This window comes from Acomys russatus, chromosome 18, assembly GCF_903995435.1.
Source record: "Acomys russatus chromosome 18, mAcoRus1.1, whole genome shotgun sequence".
Taxonomy (NCBI): Eukaryota; Metazoa; Chordata; class Mammalia; order Rodentia; family Muridae; genus Acomys; species Acomys russatus.
This window is the reverse complement of record NC_067154.1, coordinates 7,229,376-7,248,317: the sequence shown is the minus strand read 5'-3', so window position 1 is coordinate 7,248,317 and position 18,942 is coordinate 7,229,376. Positions and strand designations below refer to the sequence as shown.

The 18,942-nt window shown below is 45.4% G+C and overlaps 1 protein-coding gene across 5 annotated transcripts in view; it reads left to right on the top strand.

Moving 5' to 3' along the window:
- Msra (methionine sulfoxide reductase A) overlaps positions 1-18,942 on the top strand; it is a 320,628-nt gene that overhangs the window by 122,773 nt on the left and 178,913 nt on the right. For 4 of the 5 annotated variants that reach the window (XM_051160697.1, XM_051160696.1, XM_051160701.1 and 1 more), the window contains exon 2: positions 7,229-7,297. The exons of the other annotated variant lie outside the window; for it this stretch is intronic. In XM_051160697.1, the coding sequence (XP_051016654.1) occupies positions 7,229-7,297 (69 nt within the window). The remainder of the gene's footprint in view (positions 1-7,228; positions 7,298-18,942) is intronic. 5 annotated transcript variants of the gene reach the window in all.

Sequence of the window (18,942 nt, the reverse complement as noted above, 5' to 3'; positions counted from 1 at the left end):
TATCTCACTGGGTGTGGCCACATTGGGAAGCAGAGGGCTGGTGTTCTAAACCCTGTGTTTGGTAATCCTGACAAGTGCTTGAGGAAATAACTAAATGGGGTCACTTGTGTTTGGCAGTCTTGGTGAACAATGGTGTGGTCATTTGTTCAGGTCTGGTTCTGTGAGGAACCCCTGGTTCTAGGCATGGCTGTTGTTCAACCTAGAGATTCAGTTCTCTGCATTAGACTCCTGTGTATGAGGATAGCTTAGGTTGCTCATCATGGGCTGACTTAGCACTCAGTGGTGAGAGTCCTGTGGTAGGGTAACCTGCCTGCAAGGACCAGTATTCTTGGAATCTTGAAACTCTCTCACTTGGTATCTCTGGTCCTGAAGAAGAGTAAGCGAGGTTTGGTAAAGTGGAGGCAAGTCAGCCTTTTGTTGTTAGTTCTGAGGCAGCCAGTAGATGATCAAGTGCCTCCTGTATGGTTGAGCAGGAATCTGACTTAGCTGTCAAAAGAGATGACACAAAATGGAGGCATAGATGCTAAGCTCTTGTCCTGCCTTCAGCTTTCAGCTTTCAGGCCCCGTCTGTGGCTGAAGTGAGGTTAGTGCTTGTGACAGGTTCTTGTTGCAGGCACAGTCAGGTCCAATGCTCTCCCCACTTTGTGGTGACTCTGAGTTTCAGTGGCTGGGCAGGACTTCTGGGACTGCAGACATTGTTCTTAGACTCTAACTGGGTGACATCCCATTGACTGGCCATTCAGGAGGAGCTTGGGCCCAGGAGAAGCCTACGGGGTGGGGTCTGCTCTCCAGCTTCCATTTCGCTGCCACCTGCCATCCTCTTCATCCATAAGATATAGGTTTTAGCCATCACAATTTGAACATAAGTCAGGCAGCTTAGGGCTGGGTGGTTATGTATGGATCTGAATTATTGCAAACAGGCTATTAGGCAGCGTTTGCTGTCCTTTGTTCAAGAAAGGAAGCTGACATAACATTTTGAGCGTCTTAGACGTTCACAGAGCAAAATCCAGTGGCCCCAGTGCCTTCTTTGGAAACCTTGAACATGTCTCCTGAGCCCCTTTTAAAATGCCTGATGGAGTTGACTCTGGCCCTTGCTTACATTAACCTTTGTGGTCCTCAACCATGAGGCTTTCAGAAGAGATGAAAATCCACTCCCATCCTCAGCTACCCTTGACAGAGGACACATCATCACCATGAGCTGCACACATGGTTTTGGATGGGCCCCCACTGAGCAAGGATCAGGGGCAGAGCCATGTGCTCAGCCAGCCAGATTGGAGGCCTCTGCCCTGCTGTGACTGGGCCACAGATGTCTCTGCCTGTCAGCCCTACTGTCCTTCCCTGTAACAATGGGGAGGGACCCAGCTAATGAACGGTTTTATGTTTGGTGAGCTAGCTTCCGTCATGAATCACACCACTGATTGTGAAGCCTAAAAGTGTGAGTTCGGCCATTCGCAAACACCCGTGCCACCCCCAAATCGTTAACAACATAGGGTGCTTAAAGGGTGTCTGACTCTGTGGTCCCCAGATACCTTAGATATGTTGCTAAAGCAGAGTTTCAATAGGAAATGCCCTTTTGGCTTCCAGGGACAAATCTTTCAGGGCTAGATTTTGTTTGTTTGTTGAGATATGGTCTCTTATAGCCCAGGCTGGCCTCAGGTTCTCTATATAGCTGAGGTTGACATTGAACTCCCGAACTCAGGAGTGACTCTACCCCCCTCTACCTCTCATGTCTGGGTTTTTCTAGAACTCACATTCTCCACATATCCCTCCCTCTTACTCTCTCCTTACTGTAAAGCTGTATATTGTATCACTTCTTATCTGAAATTTTGCTTTTGAGGTTTTTAGTGACCTGGTATCAACCATAATCCAAAGCAATAAGACAAAATAAGCACCTTGAAGTGTTTGAAGCTGTGTACTGTTCTGAGGGACATGATGAAATTCTGCTCCTGTCCACTCTGCCTTGTTTAAGGTATCAGTCATTCCTTTGTCTCGCTTCCCATCTTGGCAGCCATCTTGGCAATCAAATTGATGTTTGCAACTGAGGGACTTGGGTTAAAGTAACTCTTACTTTACTTAATCATGGCTCCAGAGTGGATGAATAGTGATTCCAAGGAGGCACCAGAAAAAAGGAAAACTCAGAAAGCAAAACAAAACCAAACCAAAGCAAAACCTCCGTCCTCAAAAATGCACAAACAAACACGGAAGGACAGATGAATTCTCGTGATACATTGCAAGGCTGCCAGTCATGTAGACACACACACACACACATACACACACACACACACACACACACACACACACACACACACACACACACACACGGTTGGTGCTATCTGAAGTTGGAAGCATCTGCTTGGATTCCATCTGCCACAGATGAGAGGGTACCACTGCATAGAGTTTGGTCAATTACTGATGGGACTTTGCTGCAATTTGTTGGTAGAAGTGAGGAGGAAAACAACTACTTTTTTGGTCCCATCTTTCTGTTTCATTCACTCAGGCCAGGAATGAGAGGTGACGTTAATCTGTGTTCTGTCTCCAAATGATAACTGACTCTCTTGATAACTGACTCTCTGGGTTGTTATAATGAGAAAGGATTTTTAGGTCACATTTGGAGATGAAAGAATGCTGAGAGTGATTAGAGATGTCTGCCGTGAGCACGGATGTGGAGGAGGAGGAAGACTCAATACACCATTTCCTGACTCAGGGCTCCCCCTCCCCTGCCCCCATAGAAAGCTCAGCTCTCATGCTGATTTCAATGCTAGCCTGACAGTTGTGCAATCTTTGCAGTGTGCCAGGCTTTACATACCTAATGTAATTCTTAAAGCCACCCATGAGGCAATTCAAATGAAGCAACACCCAATGTGGAGTTTTCCAAATGAGGAAAAGTCTCACAGAGGTTAAGTGATATGGCAAGGCCATATAGCCAGGAGGAGGAAGAGGCCAAGGTCAGGAAGCCTCCTTCAGAGCCCAGCCTGTCATCCCTGGCCTGTCCTATCTCTTGCTTGCTAATGTTGCATAGACTGCCACAGGGCTGCCATAAGACTCAATGATCTGTATTCCAGAAGAAAATGCAAAATCAATTTGTGGAAATGATTATCTTTGGGCCTCAGGCTCTGGAATAAAAGATGAGATAGGGTCATTTCACCAGAGAGGACAACACAGACTTCCTACTTCCTGTCCAGTATGGAACACTTTCATGCCTGCTTCCTTCAGGATTGCAGTCTTCCCAGAGGAAAGGGAGGATGCAGCTAGGAAGGGGTCGCCAACATATGAGGGTAAGACATTGGCTCCCTGTTCTCTAGGCCACCGAGCTGGGCACTGTTTTTGAGTGCCTATTTTAAATGTTCTCCTTTACTGTGAGGAAATCATGTTCTTTGTATTAAAAAGAAAGTGTCTTACAGGACTGTGCAAGTGACTTAGTTGTTGAAATACTCCCCATGTGGGCCTGAAGACCTGAGCATATTTAGAAAAGCCAGGTAGGGTGGTGTGTGCTTGCCTTTTTAGTGCTGGAGAATCAGGTGCAGGTGGATCCTAGGGGGACTGGCCAGCCAGCCTAACCTAATTGGTGATGTCCAGGCCAATGAAAAATGATGTCCCATTCAGAGGAAGAGTAAGCAGGCTACCAGAAAGAGACTCTTATCTTATAGTGGGGGACAAGGTCCCCTTCTGTCACAGACCTAGGAGGGGAATAGGATGAAAGAGGGAGGGAGGAGGAAGGAGAAGATACAAGTGAGGGGATAACAAATGAGATGTAATCTGAATAAATTACTTAAATAAAATTAAAATAAATAAATAAATAAATAAATAAATCCCTAAAACAGGGCAAGTGGCTCTTGAGGGCTGAGAGCAGAGGTTGTCCTTTGATCTCCACATGTACACACACACACACACACACATGTACATGCACACACTCCCACATATATGCACATAGACAGATATAATCCATCTGGTCACATGTTACAACAATGTTTGAGTCACAACAGACTATAGCTGATATTAGTCCCCTAAAATTTCATTGCAAAGTTAGTGATGTCTTAGTCAACTTTGTTTGTAGAAACATACAGAATGATCTTTAATAATTCATTTCTTAGACTGTCTCCTATTGTAGCATTGTGTGTGTGTGTACTGAATCAAATAAGATACATCTTTTATATCGGCTTGAAGAGACTTTCAAATGCTATTTACTTCATTTATTAGCTTAACAAATGCTTACTGAACACCTCTGTGTCACTACATGCTGGGATCAGGAGATAGTGACATGTAGGATATGGCCACTGCTGTCCTGAGCTCACCATTTTACTAGGAGATTTGGGTTTTGTCCATGTAGTAAGTAACGTGAATGTCTAGTGCATCCCTAATGAGGAAGGCAGACATGTCTGTAGTGGAGGGAGGAAAGACTTTGTAGCCAATCCTTACAGATCCTTGAAGGCCAGCAAAGACATTGACTCTACCTTCAAATTAATGAGCTGGTGGAGATGGGGGGAATGTAGCTAATCTTAACTGTCAACTTGAGGCATTGAGACTTGCCTAGAAGGTGAAATTATCTAGACAGTATGTGTGAGTAGTATAGGAGCAAGAAGAAGCAAGCCTAAGAGGCGGCAGAATGGTGGCCTGTTCCTAAGGTGATGATTTAGGCAGCCATGTCTGGAACCATCTCCTATGCCACCAGGATGCCACAGGAGACACACCTATTGTAAATGTGAGCTTCACCTGGGCTATAGATAAGTCTTGGCCTGCAGGAAGCCAATTGCTAAAGAAAAAAGTATACAGTGAGGTCTATAGTTCTGTGGGATTTTAAAATTTGAAGTGTTTTCATCCAAGAAAATAAGAAAAGAATCTAATGATGACAAAGGTGGTATCAAATAAAAACATTGTCCTAGAAGTCCACATGAATGGTGGGATAAAATTGTTTCCTCTTGCCAGTACTGCAGACATTTTTCTTTTTTTTTTTTTTTATTGCTCTAAGTGGTGCTCAAATACATTGTTGTCACATCTGTTGACGAGAGAGAGAGAGAGAGAGAGAGAGAGAGAGAGAGATGGCATCAACAAGCCAAGAAAGGACTTAATCCAAGTCTAGCTTGGTGACCCAGTTGAGCCTACTAGACCTGCTCACAGGACAATTGACCACACCACTGGAGTCCCACCAACAGCGTGGAGGGCTCATGAAAAGCTGCGCCACTGAGAGTCCCTTGGGAAACTTTGAGGCAGTGGCACTCCTGAAATCCCTCTATTGTTTCCCTCTCACATAACCTGGGCTCCTAAGCCTCCCCAATCCCTCCTGGAAGGAAGGGTGATGAGCTTGATCTCTTGATGGTAGTGTGCTGTTGATCATAGCTGCTCTGACTCAATATGGCGATGGTCATGTCCAGTCTAGAGGGAAGAGCTGCTTTTGATAAAGTTGTGAGTGCAATTTCTAAGCAGATTGTGAGATTTCCTTATGACAAATGGAACTTTACATTCTGTTATGTATATCTCCCTTTTTTACACCTGCCTTTTTCCTTGAGTTAAATCCTTACAGGTAGGTTTAGTGGGTTAAAGGAATGAGTTTCTGATGCTTGGCATCGTGGCATTCCAAACTCACTGGTCAGGGTTAAGGGATAAGCCTGGGCTACCATAGGGCAAAGCCTTGGTCTCCATGTATTTACAGGGATGCAGCAGACAGGGAGCCTACCCATATTAATGAGCATGACAGGGTCACTTTGTGCCTTCCATCATGTTTCTTATGATTATGTCCAATAGTGGCTGAGGGCTGCAGGAGGCTCCTGAGCCTGCCAGCTGTCTGGATCTACCCTGGCCTGGCCCCTTCCCTTCTCACTGATTTCTGTTACTTACAAACCAGTGGAAGCCCCTAAGATGAACTGATGGAATCTTATGAACTAAAAGGAGCCACACAAACTCCGAGTCTACACCACAATGCTGCAGAGGGTGTTGAGGAGCCCACAGTTCAGACAGGTGCTTAAGGCTACGATGAGGTCTCCATCTCAATCTAGTGGCATACCTCATCACACCTGGACCAGATGGCTCTGCGACTCAGATCCTCTGGCACTCACTCAGGTTATATATCCTTGTTGCCTTTTGCCTGGGCTTAGTAAACCTACTGCGACCCTTAAGTCACAAGGATGCCAAGTGTCATGATTTAGAGGCTCCTCTATGTGTTTTCTGTGTGAATACTTGAACATTGCCAAGGACGTTATCATATATTCTCAGATGGAGCATTCACCAGAGTTCTCTGTCAGGGCCTCTTGAGAAGAAGTGTGTTCTGGAAGCCCTAACCAGGAGGCTCATTACATCTCTGTGAGCCCTTCCTTTGCACTGGTGGTGAGACTTCAGGGGTGCTGAGAAGCACTGGATCTCCATTGGCCTCCAAGGCAGTTGTCCCTGAGGTAGCGCTTGAGTCCCAGTGCAATGCCATGGCTTGCTGCTTCACTCCTTCCTTAAATACCAACTTCATCAAGCCAGTGACTGTTGGGTGTCACTGGGGGGATTCAACCCTACTCAACCTGGATTTCAGGGATTCCCTTGTGTTCTGGATGTGTCAGCTTCAGTAGGGACACTCTGATCAGTGGCCCGGCATTTTTCAGTTGTCCAGGGCTATAAGAACTTGGACCCTGACGTGTTCATTTACAAAACAACATGGCCTGCCATTGAGATTGGAGCTTAAGTAAAAGGCTAAGGAAGTGGCTCACTCAGTAAGGTGCTTCCTCTGCCAGCATGCGGGCCTGAGCTTGTTCCTAGAACCCATGTAAAAATCTGGATGCAATGGCATATGCTTTTAATCCCTGTGCTGCGGAGGCAGAGATGGGTGTGATTTCTTAGGCTCCTTGGCCAACCTTGCCAAATCGGCGAGCTCTAGGCCATTGAGAGACCCTGCCTCAAACAACCAACAACCAACCAACATCAAAACCCAAACAAACCAAAGTGCATCACACCTGAGCAATGACATCCAAGGATAACTTCTGGCCTCTGCATGTATATTCACACATATGCACGTCTGCTTCCTCAACCCCACATGCACGAGTGCATATGTGCATGAGCGCGCACACACACACACACACACACACACAAATTTATAAAAAAAACAGGTAAGTGAAAGTCTCTTAAGAGCATAAGCTTTGGTGTGTTCCTAACTCCTGATGAGAAACGGGCTCTCTGACACATTTAATGACATGTGTTAGTATGCATGTCAAACTTTACACTTAAACTCACATTTCTTTCTTTCTTTTTTCAGCCAAACACCATGTCAGTGGCAACAGAACGGTTGAACCTTTCCCAGAGGGAACACAGATGGCTGTATTTGGTAAGATATCAACTCAGAAAGAAAACCCAAATACTGTGCAAAGCTTCCTGCCAACTTTCTTAGCTGTAGTAAGTGTCCTCAGGGCTTCAAAATCTGGGCTCTTCTAGATATTTACAAGTCGTTACAGCCAAGAAAACTCTGGAGTTCTTAGTAATTTCTGGGCCCAGGAATACTTACTTTATAAAATCCAGTATGTTTTCTTGTCTAACTTTGACAGCCCAGATATCACACTGTAATTTTGATATTTCTTTTGTCCACACTGTGAATTAACCTAATTAATTTAGGCTTTGAGCTTTTCTCTCCTTTTCACATAGATACATAACTTTGTCAAGTTGTTTAGAGTTATTGTACCATCCCCTCCCAACTGGATGGTCTCTTTCCTCTTTCTTCTCCATGAATTGAGCACGTTCATTGGTAGAAAGCATTAATTAAAAATATTTCAAGTAGAGACGAGTCCAGTCCTTGATTACATACCTAAAAATTAGAGTTGTGAAGTTGAGCTGAATTTTTTGGCTAATTCCAAACCATTTGGTGCAGAAGTCTTTTTTGTTTATGTTTCCCACCTTCATAGCTTCTGTCTCCCACCCTACCTTCCAAATGTCCCTGCTTCTGGCAGCTCTTTGCCTGTCCCTCCCTCCTTCCCTCCCTCTGTCCCTCTGTCCCTCCCTCCTCCTTCCCTCCTCATTAGCTCCTTCTTGCCCTTCCTCACTTCTATCTCTGGCCTTTTCTCTCCAGCAGTGCCCTAAGGTCCTCTCAGGCATGGCCACCTCTGATCTCCAGAATTTTTTTTTCTTTTTGTTTTTTTGAGACAGGGTTTCTCTGTGTATCCCTGGCTGTCCTGACTCTTTTGAAGACCAGGCTGGCCTCAAACTCACAGAGCTCTGCATGCATCTGCCTCCCGAGTGCTGGGATTAAAGACATGTACCGCCACTCCTGCCTCGAGCTCCAGAAATTCAACTGGAGGTCCAGCTGTCTCTCCCATTTGTTTCCTTCACTTTATGGATAGGATCTGGCTCTCTGTCACTCTAGAAATGTTTATATCACCTGACTTGGCACCTCCTCCAGGAGCCATCTGGAGGGATGTGTATTTTCCTAGTAGTCCCTGAAAGGGCACAAGGCTGCTTTCAAGCGTTGAAGCGTGCTTGACTTAGAAGTCAGCCTCACGTCACCTCAGCCTCTATGGGAGCGCTTTCAAGATAGAACATTCTCTTTGTCCCAGATGTAGAATCATAACTAAACCAGAGCAGGGGCTGTTGGAGAATTTTGCAGTAGCGACTCAGTGCTTCCTAAAAGCCAATCTTGCTTTAGTGGGCTATCACCTTTTAAAATGTAGCCATCTGTGGTTAAAAAATCACTGTGCTTGCCAGGCGTGGTGGTGCACACCTTAATCCCAGCACTCTGGAGGCAGAGGCAGCAGGATAGCTATGAGTTTGAGGACAGCGTGGTCTACAAAGAGAGTCCAGGACAGCCAGGGCTACACAGAGAGAATCTGTCTAAAAAAAAAAAAAAAAAAATCACTGTGCGTACTTCTGTTTCCAAAGAGGCATCATGTAACAATGGGTGCTCTGTATCTTAGAGTCTAAAATGCCCACTGGGATATCTGATTTAGTCATATTCACCTTCCTACCCTAGCAGTTTCATCACAGCAAATTATCCTATTCATTAATGTACAAATCATCCTTGAGATTTTCTGTTTCAGTTTCTCAGACAACTGTGATGGAGAATAAGTCTGTATTGTTATAGTTTGAGCCTGGAATGTCCCCAGAAGCTCAGTTGGTGGCACTGTAGGGAGAGGGAGCATGGGGGTGGGGCAGAGTGGGAGGAAGTAACTGGGAGCATGCCCCTGAAGCAGCTAATGGGATCTCAGCCTGTCCTCCTCCCTCTCTGCTTACCAGCCACTAAGAGATTAGCAGCTTCGCTGTACCATGGCTTCCATGCTATGATGCTGATCTTTACCACAGGGCTCAGGTGATGGGCTGAGACATCATGGGCTCAACTCATGGACAGTAACCTATTTTCTCAGGCATGTTTGACACAGTATGACTATTATATACCTTATTGAGAGTGACAAATGACACAGGCCTGTCCTAGCAATGTAGTGGGAACTAGCACATGTTGATACCAGAGTTGGAAACATCGGGGCATGCAACTCTGGGTTGAGATTCCTTTTTCCCATTCCGTGTTGGTGTTCAGAAGCTTACTGAAACCTCACCAAAGGTCTTCACGCTTTGACTTAGGGCAAGACACTACTACCCTCTCCAGGCCCTAGCTTTCCTCGGGCCTTTCTAGGTCTGGACCCTTTGCTCTGTCTCCTCCCTGCTCAAGACCTCAGGCTCATGTGTCAGAGTGAGCCTGGAAAGTGCACTGCGATTGGCTGATTGGCAAATAGGTGAGGTGTAAAAAAAGATGGTTCAGAGCTAAGTTTGGTAGCAATGCCTAGGATCCTAGTACTTGGATCAGTGTTACAGGCAGAAGGATTGCTATGCGTTTGAGGCACTATTTAAAAAAAAAAAAAACCACTGAACAAACTAAAGGAGATGGGCCACTTGCAGAATTCTTCAAGTTTGCAATATCAAAAGGGCAAAATGGTACAGAACCAAAAAGAGACTATGCCTGACACCTGAAAATTCTGTCTTTAGAAGTGCGGCGTGGCTTTCTCTGCTGCCTAAATGAAGTTCCCAATTTGGTAAAGCATATGCAGTCATTGCACAGTGAGGTTTCCAGAGCTCTGCTCCTTTTATGTCTCTTGTCCACCTCGCCATTGGGAGATGAGAGAATGGTTGGTGTGGGGAGGGCTCCTGTCATCCCGGGTTGCTTATAGCTGTGCTGAAAAGGTCAGATTAAGACAGCACTTGACTTTGAAATATACAGACCACTTATCCTGCCAGCGTTTCAAGAGGCCAGTGGGCTAGCTAGGCAGTTGGCTTGGAGAGGTCATGTGACTTACCCAAGGGCTGCTGGGCCTTTGGAGGTAAGGTTTGAACTGGAGTGGACCTGGTTGGACCTGACATCCTTTTCCTGTCACCTTTCTCTGCTCAGCTTGAAGGAGCCCCACTAGGGCCCGATAGATTAAGAAAGCGCCTTTCAGCCACATCCACACACAAAGGCATGATTTCCAGCCAAGCCAATTTAGTAAATTGATTTGTAAACTCCTGCACATTCCCAGAGTGCTCTGAAGGACTCTTGAGATGCAGCTTTTGCCGGGAAAATGCTGTTCGGGCGACGTCTCCTCCAGCTCCCTCCCCCTTTCGATTTTAGTAGCAAATAATGTAGACATCCCTGGCTGCATCTGCCTGCCTGTCAGTTACCCAGAGCAACAGTGGTACTTTTTACCTGTCCAAACTCCTCCTTCAGCCTTGGAGGTCTCAATACATGATGCCAAAATAGTGTCACCACTGTAACTTCATCTAGTGCCTGAGGATTTGAACATGCTGAGTGGAATGCTGTCGACAGGGCAGCTTTATGGTTTGATCCACTCTGCTGGTGACTGCTGAGCTGCGGGGAGGCTTTTAGAGTGGCTTGGAAGGATCAAGGCCCACTCTGGAGGGAAAAATACAGACGTGTGTTGCACCCGGTGATCAGAGATGGCTCCTTAAACAGTTGCCGGCATTCAGTCTTGCAAATTATTTTTAACTCAAGACAGTTTTTTATTCTGCCTTTTGTAGTCCATCAGTGAATCCCACCTCCCCTGCAGATCTGCTCCCTCTCCCTTCATCAACTGGGCCGGTGTTAACTGGGAAGCCACAGGCCCTGGTCCTCGGTGCTCCTCAGTCTTGCTTCTGATGCTCACTTTAAGGTTAGAGAGAGCTTACATTCTGAAAAAAGTGAAACCGATCGTTTAGCAGTTACATAATGCCTTTGTCTGTTGTATATGAGAGTGCCTTATGTCTATCCCCCCTGTAGTCAGTACAGTGGTCCCATGACGTGGGTAGAGACATTGAAGAATTTGGAGATTTAGCCAAGCTGGGAGCCTACTTTCTCTCCTGTGAGAGCATCTCTGTGCCAGCCCTCCATGTCAGTCTCAGGAAGGTTTTTTCTCTACTCCCAATATTTTAACGAAAATGACAGCTGGTGGCTATGGGCCACTCTGTCCAGCAGATTATCAGGCTGTAGTCTCCTGGGGTTGGGGGAGTGTGGTCAGCTCAGAACAACTGCTCCTTTTGTGGAAAACACTTCACAGACAGGAAGCTCTATCAGAGCAAATAAAATAAAAGCTTATTAGTGGAGAAAGGTAGACAGTGAAGGGAGGGCAAGAGACTCTAGCCACAAGCTAGAATTGAAAGACAAGTTACATAAAACTCTAGGTGCTAGAGAGATTGCTTAGTGATTAAGAGCATAGCTGTCTTGCAGAGGACCGAGTTTGGTTCCCAGCACTCATGGCAGGCAGTTCACAACCACTTGTAGTTGCAGCTCTAAGGGGATCTGACCCCCTCTTCTGGCCTCCACATGGACCTGCACATGCACGCATATACATGCTCACACACAGGCATGCATTCATACATATAATTTCATGTATTTGTCACCTAAACTCTGATGCTCCCAAGTTGAAAGATTGTTCCTGAAAACAATTGTTTAAGCTTGACATGGGTGCACACCTGTGATGCCAGCATATAGGGGCTTGAGACAGCATGATCACAAGTTCCGTGCTAACCTGGGCTGTGCAGTGAGAGAATGAGACTCCTGTCTCAGCTTAAAATTTGTAAAAGAAAAGAGCATAAATAATGTTAAAATAAGGTCTAAGCTTATAGGGGTTCAGGTAACTGGAATATAACTTTTAAATAAACATTGAATAAGGTAGGCATTGAAAAATAATAAACTAAGGTATATGAACTGAGGTTTTAAAAAATTTATTTATTCAGATTACAACTCAATTGTTATCCCATCACTCCCTCCCTCCTGCTTTCACGCTATTCCCCTCCCCTAGGTCTATGACAGAGGGGGATCTCCTCCCCGCCATATGGTCATAGGCTATCAAGTCTCATCTTGTTAGCCTGCTTATTCTTTCTCTGAGTGCCACCAGGCCTCCTCACCAAGGGGAGGTGGTCAAATATGGGGCACCAGAGTTCATGTCAGAGTCAGTCCTCGCTCTCCACATAACTGTGGAGAATGTCCTGTCCATTGGGTAGATCAGAGTAGGGGTTCGATGTTTACTGCTTGTATTGTCCTTGGGTAGTGCAATAGTTTAAAAAGGTTGCAAGCAAGCGGATGCTGTCATGCCATCAGTGTCTCAGCTGCTCTGCCTGAGCTGACCTGGAAGATTTTCCTCAGTTCCGATGATCTGCCCTTCTTCCTTAATGACTTTACGTTAAAAATCAGTTTGCACTTCTTTTTTTTTTTTTTTTTTTTTTTTTTTTTTTTAAATTTATTTATTATGCGTACAATGTTCTGTCTGCACATACAGTTACCGGCCAGAAGAGGGCACCAGATCTCATTATAGATGGTTATGAGCCACCATGCGGTTGCTGTGAATTGAACTCAGGACCTTTGGAACAGCAGTCAGTGCTCTTAACCCCTGAGCTATCTGTCCAGCCCCAGTTTGCACTTCTAAAACCTGCTGCAAGGCCCTTCGGTGGGAGTTGGGGAACTGACTACAACTTGTCAGTGTGTGAGGAAATGAACACTCCATTACTGCATGGATTTAAGTCATACATTTCCAACCCACAAAGGCAGGCAGAGGTTAAACAGACTTTCAAGATCCCTTCCTTCCAATTAGTGAGAGTTTACTGTGGCTCCAAGTGACTAAAACGATTTCCTTCATTTGTTTGTTTGTTTTTCTTTATTTGTGTGTGTATACATGTGCTAGGTAAACTTGGATGCTAGGGGCTTGTGTCAGGTGCCTTCCCCTGTTGCTCTCAACCTCGTCTTTTAAGGCATGGTCTCTTGCAGAACCTGAAGCTCAACAGTTAGCTAGGCTGACTGGCTGGTGAGCTCTGGGACCTGCCTATCTCTTACTCTCCTTAGTCTGTGGTTACAGGCATGCTCCACCATACCTAAATGTTTGCTTGTTTGTTTTAAATGGGAGCGTTGAGGCTCTGAACTTATGCATGACAGGGCTTTTCTGTGTGGTCCTAGCTGTCCTAGAACTCGATCCGTAGTCTAGGCTGGCCACAGACTCGGAGATCCACCTGCCTCTGCCTCCTGAGTGCTGGGATTAAAGGCGTGCGCCACCACATCTGTCCCTAAACCTATTCTTAAGAAATTGTGTCATATTAAAAACTCTCTTATCTTCTCATTTAATGTGGATGGTTAAAAAGTGACAGCAACTGCTGTCCCTTACTGTCCCTTAGGTTTCTGGTAGCCTGACTAGCTTTTTGGGACGGCCAGCCTCTGAGAGGTCTGTGATCTATGTCAGGTTGTCTTGGGGGCCCTTCAACAAGGAGAACACATGCCTGTCTAAGACACTTGGAGACATGCTGATACCCCTGCCATCTGCTACCCTTGACACCAGGGCCAGACCTCTGCAGGCCTTTCCCAGAGTAATATACAGAAAAACTGATGACAGGGGTATAGGGACCAGCAACTGTCAGAGGCCCAGGGATGTGCCTCACTCCTGGGGGCACCTTTGTCACCTTGGGAGAATGAGACCAGTGTCTCTATGAGGAATTTATCACAAGAATACACCCCAATGCACACACATACACACACCTTGAATTGTGCGCTTTTTTTTTCTTCTTTAAACAGTCCTGGTTGTTTGTTGGCCAGCTGAGAAAACAGACTTAGAAACAGCAGGCAATATGTCAGCCTTCAAAGGAAAATGTATTGGTGTCTCGCTGGCTTGCAGCCAACATTATGTTGGTAAATAATCAAATCCCGGTGTGGCGGGTTTCTCTCTAAACCTTGAATGAAAACTATTGAAACCGGGTCTGGGAGTAGAAGAGTGACAGCCACACATTCCAGGGGAAAGGCTGAGGAGAATGATTGGAACTGTTGGTAATTAAGCAGCCCATCTATGCCCACAAGACTGATGGGACAGCAGGCTGAGAACCGGAGCAAGCTTCCAACATGGAGAAGCAATGGGTAATTAGAGACGGCGCCTCTCCCTCGCTCAGTGGTTCTCAACCTTCCTAATGCTGTGGCCCTTTAATACAGTTCCTTGTGTTGTGGTGACCTCCAGTCATAAAATTATTCCATTGCTGTTTCGTAACTGTGGTTTTGCTGTCATGAATTGTAACATAAATATCTGATATGCAACCTCCATGAAAGAGTCATTTGATCCCCCCAAATGGGGTGCAACCCATAGAACCATTGCTCTAGGTCATCTGATGTATCTTAAAGGGCAGTCTTTAGTCATTGGAGACTTTTTTTTTTTTTAAAAGACAGGGTCTCTTATATACTAGATTGGCTTTGAACTCGTTAAGTGGCTAGGAGCCAAGGATGACTTTGAACTCATGGTCCCTCTACTCCCAGCTCCTTGGTGCCAGGATTCTAGGCCTGCACCACCACATCTGCTTTATTTAGTACTGAAGGTGGAGCCCAGGACTTTCCTCTTGCTAGACAAACACTCTTCCAACTTTATCCAACTTTAAGGCAAGTTTGTTTTTTGTATCTTTTTCATGTGTTGATGATCTTGACTTCCATTTCATTCCTGGATGCAGACAGGCCTGATGACAGAGGGATGGGGCACGGAAGCCTCTGAACCTGGGTCTGTGGTGTGACGGGAGCAGTGCAGCCCTTGTTTCAAGAGAGCAGGGAGCTTTTTGCAGTGGGGGGAGGGAGTCATGATTTATTGCGGAAATTTTCACCTTTTTGACATTGTGATGCCATGTTGTCACCTACAGAGTTCATGTATAAGAACCATACAATCAGGTTACAAAATTTTTTTGTGTGTATAATTTAAAGATGTTGGGATGGGCTGGCTTCATAGTTACCATAGACCAATGGGCTATAGGGGCATCCTGGTAGGGTGTAAGTGGAGTTCAGGTGGGATGGTTCTGGGCAGGAGTAAGATGACGGTTACCACAGCAACTCTATTGGTTTAGACAACAGTTTTCTACCAACCTTAGTCATTTGCAATGTGTAGAGGAGCCCAAGGGTATTCAGGTGGTGGTTGCACACACCTTTAATCCCAGCACTTGGAGGGCAGAGACAGAGGCAGAGGCAGGTGTATCTCTGTGAGTTTGAGGCTATCCTGGTCTATAGAGCAAGTTCTGGGGCAGTCAGACCTACACACAGAGAAACCCTCTCTGGAACCAGCCCCCGCCAAAGAGCCCAAAATAACCCTTCCCAATAGACTATCTGGGGGGATGTCCAGGAAGATCTGGGGACTCCCGTTGGGAACCTAGGGTGCTGCTGGATGAGTGTTTTGTCCCCATTTTTTTTTTTTTTTGTCCCTTTTATATGCAGTCTATGGGATGAAGAAGAGGACAAGAGCAGCATGGGACTTGGGTCAGACTGTTGTAGAGAATGTCACAGGGGCCACAGGGACCACAGGGGCCATGAGATCACCACAGCACTGCTCAGAGGCTCACTAGAGGGGCTGCTCGGCTAGCCCGACCTGTCCAGGTAAACCACGGCCAAGGCTCTGCACAGAGACCTCAGCTCCATTCAGCTCCGTTGGTTCTTGCATCCCTCCTTCAATGTCAGACAAGACCTTTGTCTCAAGGACTGAAAGTGACAGCCTTGTGTTCTGAGAACTGACTTCTCATCACCCAGGTCCCAGGGCGGAACTTTCTGCAAAGCCCTCCCACCCAGCCTGGGCGTCCTTCCGTGCCCCGCAGAGCGCTCTTGGTCTCAGCTGTGGACCCAGCTGGTTATGAATGCTGTCATCTCCATCTTCTCCTAATCTCCACCCAACAGGCTGGTTCTTTTACATTATTTTTTAATAGGAAAGGATTAATTTATTTTACAAACATGGCAGACATTTCTCAAGTTTCTGAGAAAGCATGCAAAAAAAGCCCGCCCCCCCCCCAACCAAAACCCAACAAAACAACACAAAAATCCAGGCTCGGGGAGCACTTGTGTTTCTATTGTTTCTCTCTGCACTCACAGACTGTAAACAGATGTAGACAACTGCAAAAACTGAACTGATTATTCGGCCTCAGTGACTCGAGCTAGCAGTTTATTTTTGAGTACTGAGGAGTAAATGCAGGGCTTTGTACAAGCCTGGTGAGCTTACTACCACTGAGCTGAACCCTGAAGCCCCAGCTAACATGCCTGAAGAAAACCTGAGTACCGTGGGTCAAGTGCATTATTACACAAGTATATTATTATATAAAATATTTTGTTCTTCATCTTGCTCTCATTCTCCTCAGCTATTTCTCTCAGGATTGATTGTAAAACACATGAAAATATGTACAAGGTATAGTAAAGCAGCATGCATTGGAACTCAGCTAGATCAAAGAAAAATAAGGGCTGGCAAGATGGCACAGTGGGTAAAGGCACTTGCTGCTAAGCCTAGGGCCCACATGGTGAAAAGAGAGAAGTGACTCCCACAAATTGTCCTCTGACCTCCACATGTATGTTGTGGCATAGCTGTGACCACTTCCATGTATACTCATATACATAAATAAACAAATGTAATAGAAGCCATGTTTACAAATTTGTTACTTATAAAACTCAGCATGAATTTGGTTTGTGTTTTCTAAGAGCAACATGAGGTAAGATCACTTGTATGTTTTAATGCAGTTGTTTGGTAAAGTAATACATACAAAAGTTACTGTTTTTAATGGTTTTAAGCATTCAGTTTAGTGTTGGCATTCACTAGTTATGAATCCTCACCATCCCACATCCCTAGGCTGAAGTTCTCTCCACCCACTTTCCCTCACCCCCGATAACTCCCATCATGCCTTCTGTATTCATCGGCCTGACTGTTCTAGGAATCTAGGTGTGGCATCAAGCAATACCCAGTTGTAACTGGTGTCATCACAGAACGTCTCACAGTCCATCCATCTCTCCCTTTCTATGGCTGAGTAATATCTGACTGTACGTATGGACCGAAGCCTACTTACTCATTTAGCCATCCACAGGCAGATGGGTGGCGTCTGCCTTTTGCTGTTTTCAACAATGTTGAGGTGAACACAAGTGTACATACCTCCTTGAATCCTTGATTTCTGTTCGTCTGGTGACTGTACCCAGGTCAGTGTACTCTTCTGGGGGTTCTCTGAAGTTTTCTGGCCACCGCCTTTCTATCTTCCAGAACTACTGCCACTTCCCACATTCCAGTCAAGCACAAGTACCATTTGCCCACATCTCTACTAACACTCTTTACTATTTGTATTTTCCACACAAGCCAAGGTAGGCAACGACCTGGAAATCTGCCAGTGGGTAAACAGGTAAGGAAAATGCAACTGGACTTAGCAGTAATACTGAAGGAAGATCTGTCACCAGTGCCACACAAAGAAGCCTGAAGGGCATTATGCTCAGTTGGCACACCAGGCAGAGAGGATGGTGCCAGCATCGCCACACGTGAGGACTCTAGAAAGGACAGTCTCACAGAGGTGGAGAATGGAATAGTGGATGGCAGAGCCTGAGGCTTGGGATTCAAAAGGAAGGTGGAGAGACACTAGTCACTCTGTGTGTGTGTGTGTGTGTGTGTGTGTCTGTCACTCTGACAAAAAAAATAGTCACATCTTGGAGAGCTTTCATACAAAAGATTACTGTAATTGATATGTCAGATACAAAATATTGTTAGAGAGTGAGTATTACGTGGGGTAAACTGCCTGAAAACAACGAATACATGAGTTGATATGTTAATTAGCTTGACTTAATTACTCCATGGTGGATACATGAGCCAACACGTTGTATACCATAATTCATTTTTTATTTTTAAAAGGTAAATTAATAAAAAATAGTTTTTTAAAAAAGATTAATAAATGTAGGATGGGGCTAGAGAGGTAGCTCAGTTAGTTAAGTGCTTGCTTTGCAAGTATGAGGCCCTGAGTTTGATTCCCAGCACCTGTGGAAAGAGCACTGTGTGTGGTGCCACACACATATAAGCCAAGGTCTAGGGAGGTGGAGATGGGTGGGTCCCTGCGGCTCCATGCTTAGCAAGCCTAAGCCTGATTGTTGAGCTTCAGGCTAATGAGAGACCCTGTCTCAAAATACAGAGTTGGACAGTGCCCAAGGTGTGACACCCAACGTTGTTCTACAGTGTCCATGCACATGCATACATGGGCACTGCACACATACGAACACACACACACACACACACACACACACACACACACACACATTAATTAAGAATGCCTGGCATTATGCTAATTCCTGCAGAGAGCATTTATATCCTGCTATTTCTGCTATTTTTCCACTTAGAGATCAAGGATGCAGTGTTTTAATATCCTTATCTGCTTGCTGTTCTGCTTCTTCCCTGCTGTGGGACCAGGAGCCAGGTTGTTCCAAGATAGGGAGTCTTGGATAAAACATGGTCTAGTCAGAGCCAAGAGGTCATCCTTATTCCCAAAGTCCACTTTCAACTAGTGCAAACAACGTGTGACAGTGGACAATATAATTTACAGCACACTGCCCTATTTCATGTAATGTATGCTCTTGTCTGTTGTTGTAAATTACAGAATTTCATTCTCTGTTAATTTTAATTTTATTTATTTTGTGTATATGGATGTTTTGCCTGCTTGTGTGTCTATGCATCATGAGCATGCTTGATACCAAAGGGGGTGAGAGAGGGTATCAGATCCTGTGGAACTGGAGTT